The 14,121-nt window shown below is 36.5% G+C and overlaps 1 protein-coding gene across 4 annotated transcripts in view; it reads right to left on the bottom strand.

Moving 5' to 3' along the window:
* Positions 1-13,052, bottom strand: part of SMG1 (SMG1 nonsense mediated mRNA decay associated PI3K related kinase) — a 111,950-nt gene extending 98,898 nt beyond the window's left edge. The window contains exon 1 of one of the 4 annotated variants that reach the window (XM_031942755.1): positions 12,788-13,052. In XM_031942755.1, the coding sequence (XP_031798615.1) occupies positions 12,788-12,873 (86 nt within the window). In that variant the 5' untranslated portion in view covers positions 12,874-13,052. Of the gene's footprint in view, positions 1-12,509; positions 12,673-12,787 lie in introns of those variants that run through there. The other 3 variants (XM_031942760.1, XM_031942766.1, XM_031942770.1) reach the window with 3 other exon arrangements.
* Between the last annotated feature and the right edge of the window lie 1,069 nt (positions 13,053-14,121).

Here is a 14,121-nt window from a genome sequence, read left to right as displayed (position 1 = left end):
GCACCTATGAAAAATAAAAAATTTCCCTTGGCTATTTTTAACCCAGACAAGCTCAACGGTTTTGAAAGAGACACTGATTCAGCTCCTATTACAATTTCTTATCTCCCATCCTCCCACTCCCTTTGTCAGCAGGTCCTGGAAGCATTCTAGAAGCATCCCATCCAGTCTGGGAAATGGCCAAGACTGAAAGGAAATCTCTTATTCCATGACCTCCCAGGTTGAATAAGGAGGACAAATCCTGAAATCTTCCAAAGAAATTGTCCTCTGGACCTTCAGGAAAATCCCAAAATACAGAACCAGGGAGAAATATCACTAAAACCAATTAAATGTTGAAGGAATTCTAAATAAAATTTTCCTTTAAAAAGCCTCCACTATGATCAGGAAAAAAAGTATGCTGTTCAGTATTAATTAGACTATTTTAGGACCTGTAGAATTTTTTGTTTCTATTTTGTCTTTCAACAAAAATCATTTGATAGCACTGTAGAAAATGCATAATATTTCTAAATAGAAATTTGCCAAACAATCCACAGATTTGCCATATTTCTGAGATGTATGTCTATTGTACTGCAATCCTATTAAAGTACTATAAGAAACAAAAAGATACTATGCAGTTTGATGAACTCTAATGTTAAAAAGATATAGAATATACAATGCAGAAGCAAATAAACATAGTAACCTAGCAAGAATTCACTATTCCACAAAAACAGATGGGAAAATGGGAATGTAGTCTTGGCAGAAACTAGACATAGACTAGCACCTGACACTGTATACAAAGATAAACTTAGAATGGATACATGATTTATATATAAAAGGAAATATAAGCAAATTAGGAGAAAATGAAAAAATTATTCATCAAATCTATGACTGGGGAAAGATTTCATTATCAAACAGGAGATACAATGAAAGGAGGTAAATGAAAATTTTATAAATAAAATCAATGCAGCCAAAATTAATCAGTAGGAAAGGAAAGCAACTTAAAAAATGAAGCTCATTTTAGTTTCATAAATATAAAGAAAAATTAGCCTAATTTATAAAAATAAGAGATCTAGAATAGCAATGTTATGTATTGTGAGTAAATGACCAAAATACTAAAAATCTTAAACCTAGCCAAAGATTACTGGCACCAAAAGCAAAATATCCTAGTTACATTAACACATATAGATTCTATACTTGGTACATCTTGGCAACTCTACTAAAGTAAATATGCAAAACATGTTTATTTTCATATTCTCTAATGGTGGAGCAAACAACACCCATAACAAAAATACAGTTAAAACAGTAAAATCTACCCATCGAGTATATTTTCTTTATTCCTCTCATAAACAGAAGTGGTCTTTTTGACAGATGACTTTCAAAATAAAAAATTTTCTGGCAAGAAAATTCAACCTTCTTGGCAAGTGACTTAAAAAAAAAAAAAAGACTATCGCTTAAAAAATTAGTTGGAAAAGAAAACAAAATCTATTGCTCTAACTAGAGAAGTTAAAATAATCAATAGGTAGGAGAAAGTATTTAAATAATGCTCAACACTGGTAAGAGTTTTATTTATATAAATACATAATAATACATTTACATAAATTTTATATATTTATATGAAATATATATTATAGAAATATTTATATAAAATATGTAAATATGAATAATTATATATATTTAAAATTATAGAGTTAAAAATTAAGAGGACCTTTGCCTGACCTGACCTGACAAAAGCCATGATAGATTAATCTCATTTCTTTTGACAGGATAACTAAGTTAGTACTTTCAATTGGTCAAGAACAATGATGATCTGATTTCTAGCAACATTACTACAAAACACTATGATGATCAAAAAAGTATTTCGCAATTTGGTCAGTTCTAATGTTAGAGATCTATAGCATATACAGAAGGAAATGAAGGAATGCTATGGATATAATTTATCTAGATTCTAGCAAACTTTTAATAAAGTAACACACTATGTTTGCAAAGGAGATGGAAAACTAATAGATGAAAAGCTCATTAAATGTACAGATGATACAAAGCTGGAACGGATAGCTAACAAAATAACAGAATCAGAATCTAGTAAGATCTTGACAGGCAAAGAGCATTGGGAAGAATTTAATAAAATGAAATTCAAATAGAGAGGGAGAGAGGAAAGAAAATGAAAGAAAAGAAAACATATTCTCTCCCCCGGTCCTCCTCCCTCAAGTTTTTGTGGACTAAATGTTCCATAGTAGCTTCCTTCAGTCAACAATATTATGTGATATCCAAAAAAATTAATGTGATCTTGGATTCCATCAGGAGAGGCACAGCTTCTGGAAATAAAGAAGTTAATAGCCTCATCTTACTCTGTTCTCATCAGGAGTACTACATTCAATTCTGGATACCACAATTTAAGGACACTGATAATATAAATATAAAGAGTATCCAGAGAAAACCAAGAAGAAAGACGGATTCAGTTCATAATTCTGTAATCAATTCAAATATGCTAATTTTACCTCCATAGTATCTCTATATTTTTATTCATGTTGCATTATGAATAATCAAGTCATGAACTGAATTGTTTTAAAAGTTATTCATTACATAAATTAATTTTGTACAATGCTTTAAGATCTATAAAATGCTTTTCATAAATTATCTCATTTGATCCTAAGACTTGCTCATGAAATCAAATCAAAATTTGATCTCAAGTCTTTCATATTCCAAGGTCAGTATTCTACTCATTATGCCAATTAACTGCCTAGATTTAAAACAATTTTTTACAAAAGTATTTTTAAAGCAATTCTACAAGAAGAAAAAAAAATTTTTTTTAACATACTAGGAAATCTATCAAGTGTTCTATAATAAAAAAGAGAATAGAACCTGAAATCTGAGCATATGGCTCTGCCATTTAATATCAGTATGATATCGGGCGAGTCAATTTACTTCTCTAGGCCTCAATTTCCTAACCTATAAAATGAAGAAATTGGACCATACATTCTCTAGGATCTCTCCTAGCTCAAATTCTATGACCCAACTTAATTTGGATACCATTTAACATGGTAGGCACAATATGCATATGGTTAATTATTAATTTGAGCCCCAACTCTCTTTCTTGATTTGGAAAATTTGTGTGTATCTGTATTTTTCCTCAAAAAACTTTTCCTACACCGAGTAATTCGAGGCAAGCCAGTTAATTTTTGTTTCCTCACCTGTAAAAATAATGATATACATACATACACACATGCACATTATAGAGTATGCATTATAAAAATTTCAATGATTATTATTACAGTGTTCTCTAGAGTTATCATTACTTTTTCTGAACAAAAGAGAAAAGCAGCATGGCACAATGCATATATAGAGATCCTTCTATTTGTGACAGAGGGCTAAACTTGACATTAAGATAAACTAAGTTCAAATCCTGCCTCTAACTTTTCAGAACCCCAGAAATAAAGACTACAAATACAAACAAGTAATTAATTTGAGTTGATGGATCTAGCAGTCATATTTGAGAAATAATAGCCTTATTATCAATTTAAAAAAATATCTATTTAAACTATTAAATGTCATAGATATGGTCAAATTACTATATTTTTGTTAAGCATTAGGAACAACCATACAGATTTTCCACTATTTAATACTGAAACCAAACCTATCTTCTAGGATTATATATTCTATTACATAGTATTTCCTTTAATATTCTCTCATGTAATCTGGAAAATTTAATTTCAGAAAATACAAAATCTGATTTAATGCCACAAAGGAAAAATACTTCCAATTCTGTCTCCAAACTCATCCACACATTTATATTAGCAAATATAAATACTATTTTACTTTCACATTCAGTATCTCATGTGATTCTCTGAATCATCCACTGAGGCAGAGAGATGAGGCAACTCAGAGATTAAGTCACTTGCTCTATGAACTAGTCCTACTTTCCAATTAGTGGCACAGCAAAGAATCCAAATGTAACCAGCTCCATTTCTTAACCTCTGCTTACCTCAATTTTCTGTAAAAAGGAGCTGGAGAAGGAAACCACTCCAAATCTTTACCAAGAAAACCCCAAAAAGGATCATAAAATTTTAAGTTGAACACGACTGAACAACAAAATCTATTATAAACTGGTGGGATTTCTTATTCAAATGATCTATTTTAACCATCAAATGTCATAAATATGGTCACATTTCTGTATTTTTGTTAGACATCATAGACCATCTGAAACAGGTTATTTCCCGACATATTACCTAACTCTCCTTAAACAAATATAATAGTATAAGATAATAATATATTAGTAGATTAATAAAGGCAAGTAAGAGAATAGATCTTTTAAAATCTAGGAGGGAGCTTATAAAGATTAGAATACTAATTGGTTGATAACAAATCAATTCTACCTTTAGTTTTACCCAATTTACTTAGTAACTATACTAAGGGAGAAAATGGACTTTCATAAATATTTAAAGCAACATTTTTATTAGACACTGAGCTCCTTATATGAAAGTAGTTAAGGGTATATAATTATGACAAAGCATTTATTGATACAAAATATGCTAGTAGGACATAAAAAAAACCTAAGTTTTTGCATATCCAAACAAAATGAGAAAAAATAATGCATAATGCAAATATGAGTATTCACTTACCGAAACACACAAGCTATCTATACTTACAGAAACAACTTCAAAATAGTCCTGATGTACTGACCAAATGAGGAATCCCTTGCAGATTGTTAAATCAAATATAGCAAAAAGAAATTTTAATCAAATTTGTGGATTTACTCAACACCAAAAAGAAAGATGAGCTACTTCACAGAATTGGATAAAAATCATACCAAAATTCAAATAAAAAACTCAAGAAAAAACTATGAAAAAAGAAACTTGAAAGTGAGCAAAACCAAGAAAATATTGTATATACAATAACAAGACTGCATGATGACCAATTGTGATAGACTTGGCTCTTTAACTATGAGATGATTTAAGGCAATTCCAATAGACTAGTGATAGAATGTGTCATCCACATCCAAAGAAAACTATGAAGACTGAATGTGGACCAAAGCATAGTATTTTCACCTTTTTTTTGTTTGCTTGGTTTTCTTTCTTTCTCATGTTTTTTCCCCTTTGATCTGATTTTTTGTGTGTGTGCAGTATAATGAACATGGCAATATGTTTAGAAGAATGCATGTTTAACCTATATTGGATTGCTTGCTATCTTGGGGAGGAGGAAATTGAGAGGACAGAGAAAAATCTATAACACAAGGTTTTGCAAAGGTGAATGTTGAAAATTGTCTTTGTGTGTATTTGGAAAAATAAAATCAGACAGAGTTTATTGTTCAGTTGTGTTTAACTCTTCATAATCTTTTCTGGGGTTTTTCTTGGCAAAGATACAGAGTAGTTTGCCATTTCCTTCTCCAGCTTATTTTACAGATAAGGAAACTGAAGCAAGCAAAGTTAAATGACTTGCTCAAGTTGAAAAAGCCAGTAAGTGTCTGAGGCCAAATTTGAACTCATCTTAAGACTTCCTGATTCAGACCTAGCTTTCTACACACTGTATAACCTCAAAGGAGAAAACCTTATTCTCTAAGGTGAGATTGGGCCAAATCTTGTATATTTAAATTTCCATACAAATTAAAGATCCTAAATTACTACTCAAAAAATTAGCAAGGACTCAAGAACAAAACGTTTTGTTTAATTTTCTTCGCCAGAGAAACAAAAATGGGGCTCTAGAAACTAAAATTTATTTAGAATAATAATGATGAAAAACTTTGGAAGTCAGCTATAATGACCTAAGAGGAGGAACATGAAGTTTGATCATTTCAGAAAATTAGCATTAAAAAATGGGATAACACCTAGAAGGAAACTAAATGAACTGTCTGAAAAATAAAACAATCCAAACTTGAAGGGTCAAGAGGAAATAGGAAAGCAGCCTTAATACATCAAATTAAAACAGTGATGTGGAAAAATGATGCTCTATCAAAACATATGGAAGATTCTCAACAAGGCACTAAAGAAGCAGAGTCTTTTATAAATCCCCCCCCCCCCCTTCATGTGTTGTAAGGGGCACACACACCATCTGACTGATCACATTCAAGCATGGGAAAAAAAAAAAAACATTAAATGTTTTCAAATATCAAGGTCCAAAGACTTATAAAACAGGTCACCAAGGATCTACTTCAAATCACTGCAATCATTTGTAACATTCTTTTAAAAAACTGAAAAGTGTTGATTAGATGATTTATACTATAAACATTCATTAAGCCATTATGGGTCAGGTATTATGTTAAGCACTGGGGAATAAAAAGAAAGGCAAAAGACACTTCCTCTTCTCCAGAAGGTCACAATCTAATGGGGGAAAAAATGTGCCTCCCAAAAGAGATACACACTCAAAAACTATACAGGAAAACAGGATAAATAGGAAATAATCAATAGAGCGAAGGGACTAAAATTAGGAGGGACTGAGATGACAGGAAAATGAGTAAATGTACTGATTTTTATTTTGAGGATGTTGAAAGCCAGCCAAAAGTATAATTTCCATTCAGAGAAAAACTTGGTAAAGACCATTCAATAAGAGCTGAGCTCACCTCCTATCTCTGACAAAATTGATGGTGTGACCTGAACAAGTAATTTAAAACTCTCTTTGTCCTCAACAACTCTAAGACTAACTTGAAAAAAAAAAATTCTGATCTGCAGTGATGGAGAAAATTTCTCCATCTGGGAGTTCTTTATACCAATGAAACTATGAGACTAACATTTATTCATATACTCAATAAGATCTTGGTACACCACATAAAAATTAAACTTCTAATAGAAAATTCCTGATAAAATAATCAAATTTTCTTTTTTAACAGTATGCCTAGAAAGGAAGCAATAAAATATTTGTTAGGATATCTTGATTATATACAACTGGATTTTCCCCACTCCCAAATCCTAAATTGTTCAACATCAACCTTTAAAATAGCATTTCCAAAAATAATATGGCCATAAAGCAATTTGAAGCTTGAAATGTACTGATGAAATTTATTAATGCTAATAGCAAGAGGATAGGTTATAACATCCCTAGAAAAACAAGAATTGGAAAAAATTTAGGGGCAAAAGAAATAGAGAAAACTAAACCTGTTTTCATATTTAACACTGATTTATAATAAACATTTTCTATACAAACAATTCTATATTTCACATTTTAGAAGGGAAAAAAAATCTCACTGATAAAATTTTTCAGAATATGATAGCATTTTACAATGTAGGATCACTAGTAAAATGAAGAAGCAGCTAGATTGTCTCTAAGGTCCCTTCCAGTTTTACATTCCAATCCTAAGGCTAGATAGTTCTGGTCTTTTATCCCTTATGTTGTTCTTTAACTATCAACTGTTTCTATAGTTAGAAGAGATGTTCAAATCCCACCCCCACTCTCACCCCCAATTCTTCTTTAAAATACTTAACTTTAACTTGAAAATAACTACATAATATTGTCTTATAAAAACATGTTCCTAGATGATATGAACAGAAACCAACTAGCAGAACCCCTTTTCTGGAGTTCCTTACTAGTATGAACATCTACAAATAGGGTCTGAAATCTCCAAATCAGTTTCAGAACTCAGTTTCCCAACTTAATGGGAAAAGGAATTAGAATCATAATTTTTTCCCATGGGCATTTCAATCTAATATGAGATAATGTAGTGCTAAATGGGGGACTGCAGAAAGCAAAGGGTGTGTATGTGTGTGTAAGGAAGACAAGGATAAATCATACTACTACATTGTATGAATTGATATGAAACCAATTAGTCAAAAAATTGCATTTTCGATGTGCCATCACCGTGCTAAGTGCTAGGAATACAAAGAAAGGTGTTTTATATATATATATATATATATATATATATCTGTAATTGCAACGCTGGCTCTCCTGTTTCTTAAAGACAGGAACAATGAGAGAGAGAGAGAGAGAGAGAGAGAGAGAGAGAGAGAGAGAGTCCCTGCCCTTAAAGAGCTTACGTCCTAATGAGGGAAACATGGAAAAAAAAAAGAGATACAAACGATTGCTACAATATACATGGAACATGTAATCTCAGATGGAACTAAGAAGTGAAATAAAACATTGGTCAAGAACAAACCAACTTACAAAGAAGCAGTTTACAAAACTTTTGTAAAACAAAACTCATCTTGTGGATCCTGGTAATTTAGACAAGTCACTTCACTTCCCCAGGCTTTCCCATTACTCCATAGTAAAATGATGGACTAAATCCTATGACCTATCAATTCTAGGTGATATAGGGAGCATTCAACTAAATACCATGAATAAACTGAAATATCAGCAGATGAAGTTCAAAAGGGACAACCGAAAAGGAATTCAACTTAAAAGGAGAAAAATTGTGCCTGAGGTAATTAATAGCTTTACAATTCACAAAGTACATGTCATCTCATTCCATCTTTACAACAATCCTATCAAATAGATTATCCTTATTTTATAGATAGGCCCTCATAGAGATGAAGTGACTTTCCAAAGTCATCCAGAGATACTAAGAGTCTGAGGGAGGATTTGAACTCTGGTTTTCTTAATTCCAGGTCCAACATTCTATCCATTGTCCCACCTATTATGGGATAGAACATGACTTGTTTTATGAACATTAAGATTCAAAGATAGGAAAAGACCCTGAAGGTAGCAATGTAATGTCATAATCAAAAAGGAAAGGGTATTATTATTAAGCTGTATAAATAGCATGTGAGAATTATGAGTGACATTTCTCCTTAACTCAGTATTAGGATGCATTAAGAGAATAATTATAAAAGAAGCATTGACACAATTATGAAAAAACCTAACCCCCCCCCCCAAAAAAAAAGAATCTAAATGAAAGCAACAAAAATAATTCAACCTTGGTAAGTAGCCAAAAAGGTTCCTTTGGTATAGAAAGAAATTGGAGATAAGCCAACAGTTTACAATATATCAAAGTATATCATGTAAAAATGACAATAACTTCTGTGTTTCCACTGAATCACAATCACAAAAAACAACTAATCAGTTTTGGTGGGATTTGTTTTTATTAATTATAAAGGAATTCTTTAAATTAAAAGTTTCATTAGACACTAATGTATAAAAAAATAATTTGTGGGCTTGCCTTCTCTGAAGATTAATATCCTTTTCCAAGAGTTTCCAATATTTATTTCATGCTACATTTGCAATATTAACTTAAGTATACATAATAAATAACTGCTAAGCCCAACCCAGATAAAAATTGTGAATAGGATCATCACCTCTGAATCATACACCTTATAATGTAGAAATGATTTTTCTCTCTGATCATTATTTTTTGTTACATAGGTGTTTGCACATGGTCTCTCCTATTAAACTGTGAACTCCTAGAGAATATGGTCCATCTTTTGCCTTTGTTTCTGACATATAGTAAGCACTAAATAAATATTTACTGATTAGGGACTATAAACTCAGACTTAAAGGGCAGGCACTGCTAAATCCTTCCAAAACAAAAATTTGCATGTCTTCTGATTCAAGTCAAACATTTCTTCTTATGAACGTTCTCAAGTCTGTGCTTCCAATTAAAAACCAATGAAATTCAAACATAACTGTTAATAAACTGACTTCAAATACAATTTTAAAACAATTCAATTTCACAAACACTTATTAAGCATCTCGGGGCAAGGCACAATGGATAAAAAATACAGTCTCTGCACGCAAGGAACTTTTGCCTTGAAAATACAAAGTAATTTTAAGAGTGTCAGAGTATTAATAACTGGAGATTATCAGAAATGGAGTTTAGGAAGTGTCACTTGATTATCAGATTTCTACCCTAAGTAGTTTTCTTCCAAAGCAGGGCGGGCAAAGAGAAAAGTAAAGAGGAAAAGAGATCGGGAATCAAAGAGAGGGAAAAAGAAGAGGAAGTAGGGAAAGAAAATAAGCAAACTTTGATGTCAGATAATCATTTTGATCTAACTTTTTCAGTGTGTATAACATCTCTACCAATTGAGTCAGGTATAGTACCCTGACAAAAGTGATACTACTACTACTAGTCCTACCATCAAGAGAAAAAGAAGGTGTAACTAGAATTCAAATTAAGTTCTGGGAAATCTAACCCTGGCCTCTGAATTCAACTATAAACCCCAATAGTAATCCAGTCTGACTTTGAAAAAATAATTTAACTTATAGGGATAACCCTTCTTAAACGTTTATTAGTTTCTATGAATAAAGAACAAAGAAAATAAAGCAAGACTATATAAATGCTTAATGATGATATGCTTCCCATGGAAATTAGTTCACACTGCAGCATGACAGCTCATCCATAAAAAACATTTCCCGTCAATATGGATGAAGTACCTCATGTGTCCATGAACTAACTCAAAAGTACCATACTATAGATTAATTGGCAAACTGGAACTGATTGGAAACGTTTTTTTCAAAAGCCTGAGCCAAGGAAAGTGCAAAAGGATGTTACAAGAAAAGAAACGAAAAGGTACAGGACAGAAATATCAAATTCATCTTGAAATTCAGAAAAGCAAGGAAATCTTGCATTCAAAGAAGCTTCAGAGGCATAAAAACAGTAAGCTTAATTTAAACTGGAATGAAGTTCAAATTCTATTCAGCTAACTAGATTCTGCCATTATTTCTAAAAAGACTTGCTGCCTCTCAATAACTGTTTTAAACAGCCCATGAACATATATTGTCATGATTGTACTGTTGTTTTTAAAAAACATTTTGGCAACCTTAAGTTTAAAAAAAAAAAAAAAAAAAAAAGGAAGTGTTTCTATAGTTATATACAAAGGTACTAATGTAAATCAAATATACTTTACTTCCTGACTGTGTGACAGTTTATCTGAGATCGTCTGGACATAAGGTTTTATAAAGAGTATGCTTACACATCTTTAAAAAAAACTTAACATTTCAGAGTAAGATTAAATTTTACATTCAGAAAAATAAAGCACTGTCTGCCAAAAATGCCACATGGACATTGATGTGCCACAACAAATTTCATAACTACATAAATGATATTGCTTCATACCTGTCAGAATTAGTCATGTGACTTCACGTGGCTGCAATCCCTAGGCTCCTCTATTAATATAAGAGTTTCAAATTATCCATCTGTTTTCTTTTATGAAAGCTCTAGCTAGGACCACTGGTTAAAGTACTTTGGTCACTAAAATAAGGCTCAGCTCCCTTACTGAACATTAATACATGTAAAAAACAAATGATGAATAGGATTTCCAAATTAAGGTCCATTCACTAAAATCCAGTTTTTTTTTTTAATCCAGATAATTCAACAGTTTAATAAGATCAAAAATCAAAAGAAAAAAGTAACTGATGACTCCTAAGGTAATAATCTAACAAACCAAAGGGGCTAAGATAGAGCTAAGGATTTCAAATGAGTAATTGTTAAAAATATCTAGATATCCTTCCCATTCCAGGCCTTAAAAAATGTTTTTAAACTAAAGTAAAATCTTAGGTTAATGTGAATTATGAAATAGAAATAAACTGTACTGTTATATCTCAAAGATCATTTCAAGGTGTGTTTTTTTTTTAAATCTTGTAGCAAAAATATCTTACTAAAGTTTTCAAACAATACTGAAATTAAATGCAACCATTTTCAAAGTTGAAAGACATCTATATTATATGTTACACACTTACATTTGTTTTGCCAGCTCCTGGAAAAATCAGGCTAAACAGCTTCTTTTTTTTTTTTTTTTTTTTAATTAATGTGCAAAACACTTAAAAAATGCCCCAAACTTCTATCTAGACAACTTTGGTACATAATATAGAATTATCTTAATCGAATGATCCTATAAGTCCCTCTATACCTGAGACTTAAATTGCAATCATTCCACCGTCTATTAGAAAAACTTCTTAGGCTTTCAAAATTGTAGGAATGTCAGGTGCCAAAAAGTTACTCACAACTGCCCTATGATTCAAATGACACAGGAACTACGCTGAGAAAACGTTTTCTTCCAATATTGTGGCTAAAGCTCAATTTCTCAATTATGACAAGGCAGTCTCATTTGCACCAACAAGGGTGCAAAGATTCCTTGTCTCGATTCAATTTTGAGGAAGCCTTTAGTCAGATCCTTCAAGTGTGCAGGCAGGCTTGTTGGGCCCTCCCTCCCTCAGAACCAACTGCCCCAGCAGCAGGAGACCCCCACAGTGTAGGGAACAAGGTATCTTTAAAAGAACTCCCGACCGCCCCCTCCCCCCCCCCAGGACCCCAGGAGAGGGGATCCCAACCCGGGTCCAGAGAGGTGTGGCTCGGGCCTCTGGGGGAGAATCTCTGGGACCCAATTTGCTTTTCGGAAGCCTTAACCTCATTTCCCGGATAAAGGTACCTGGTTAATAAGGTTTTCTCACCGCTGGAGACAGAGACCTGGCCGTACCCCTACACTGTCATCCTCCCACCCCAATGACTCAGGAGCTCCTTTCACCCCAACTTTCAGCCCCATCACCCGCACTAGTCTCTGCCCACCCTCCGCCCCGGGCCCAAGGCCCAGGGCCCAGGGCGGCGCCTAGCACACGGCCCCTCGGCCCAGCCCGCCAACCTAAGAGCCCCAGGCAAGGAGGCAGAGCTTAGGCCTCACCTCCCTCCGACCAGCTCCGAGCCCGCACGGTCTGGGAGGAGACCCCGGAGGCTGCAGAAGCCGCGCCCCGACCCCTAAGGGGGAAGGGAGCGGGGTGGAGTGGCCTAGGCCGCGCCTTCCAGCCCCAAGGCTGACCGGCTCCCGCACCTCGCCGCCGCCGCCGCCGCCGCCGCCGGGAGCTCCGCAGGCAGGGGCCCTGGCAGCTGGCGAGCCCGGCCGCCTGTAGGCCTCAGGCCCTGGGCCCGGAGTGAAGAGGCGAGCCCGGGCTAGCCACCCACCTGGGTTGCCAGTCATTCCAGCTCCGTGGATACTTGGTGCCGCCGCCGCCGCTGCTCAGCCGAGACCCCGGGGCTCTGCGGCTCATTACCTTCCCCGACACGACATGGCCAAGCGCCGCCGCCCGAATCTAGAGTCTCTCGAAGCAGCCGCCCACCCGGCAGCTGACCCAGCGCCCCGGCCTCGGCACGGAGAGGGCGAAGGGAAGCAGGAGCAGCAGGAGGAGGAGGCGGCGGCTGAGGGCGAGCGAGGGGGGGAGCAGGGCGGCCGTTCCGGGTTCCGCTGGAGCCCGCAGCGCAGGAGGCAGGCACAGGGCGAGGAGGCGGAGGCGGAGGCGGTGTCTTCCAGAGCCGTGCGCGCCGAGCACTGGGAGAAGGAGGAGAGAAAAGACAAGAAGGAGGCGGCTCACACAGCGCGACCCACGGCGACAGCTTCCCCGCCTCCCGCGCCGCTCCGGCTCCGCCCGCCGCCCCGCCGCACGGCATGCTGGGAGGGCGGCGCTGGCGCCGGGGCTGTGGAGAGGGGAGGGGAGGGGAGGGGAGGGGAGCGGGGCGGAGGGAGGAGCCAAAGGTGCGCGGTCTCCCTCGTGGAGGGGGCACCGCAGGCAGCTGGGGTCGCAGCCGCTGATCTCGGGGTTTCCCGCGCTCCCCCTCCCCCTCGCAGGGTCCCACTCCGCCCGCCCCAGCACTGAGCAATCCCTACCCCCCCCGCAGCTGTACCCGCCCGCAGGGAATCATGGGAGAGGGGATTCCCTCCCCCCCACCTCCACCTCACACTCATCTCTCACACACACACACTCACACACTGCACACACTGCACACGCTGCACTTAAAGGACACAGCGAGTCACACGGGCACTCACACCACACACCCCCATCCACTAAAACAAACCCCAATCGTTCCGAGGCTGAAGGGAGCTGCTGTTAGCTTGTTTACTGCCTCGGCTCGGAACCATTAAGATATTCCTACTGGACTCGCTTGCCCCAACTGGAAAGGAGAAGAAGGGTTCTCTCCTGAAAAAAGAGCTACTTCTCCTTACCACTCACCCACTACCCTCTCATCATCGCTCCCACCGGCCTTCCGTGACTCCCATTCAGTGAAGGCTCAGCCTTGAGGCTCTTTTCGAGTTTGTGCTGCCTGCCTGGTGAAGGGTGTGCCTACTCAACACCTTGTGCTCCTCACTTTCTCACCCAAGCATCTTGGGGTTTTTTTTGTTTTTTTTTTTTAATAGCCTTTTATTTACAGGATATATGCATGGGTAACTTTGCAGCATTAACAATTGCCAAACCTCTTGTTCCAATTTTTCACCTCTTACCCCCCCCCCACCCCCTCCCCCA

This window comes from Sarcophilus harrisii, chromosome 1, assembly GCF_902635505.1.
Source record: "Sarcophilus harrisii chromosome 1, mSarHar1.11, whole genome shotgun sequence".
Lineage (NCBI taxonomy): Eukaryota > Metazoa > Chordata > Mammalia > Dasyuromorphia > Dasyuridae > Sarcophilus > Sarcophilus harrisii.
The sequence above is the reverse complement of the archived record's forward strand: the minus strand, read 5'-3'. Positions and strand labels throughout refer to the sequence as shown.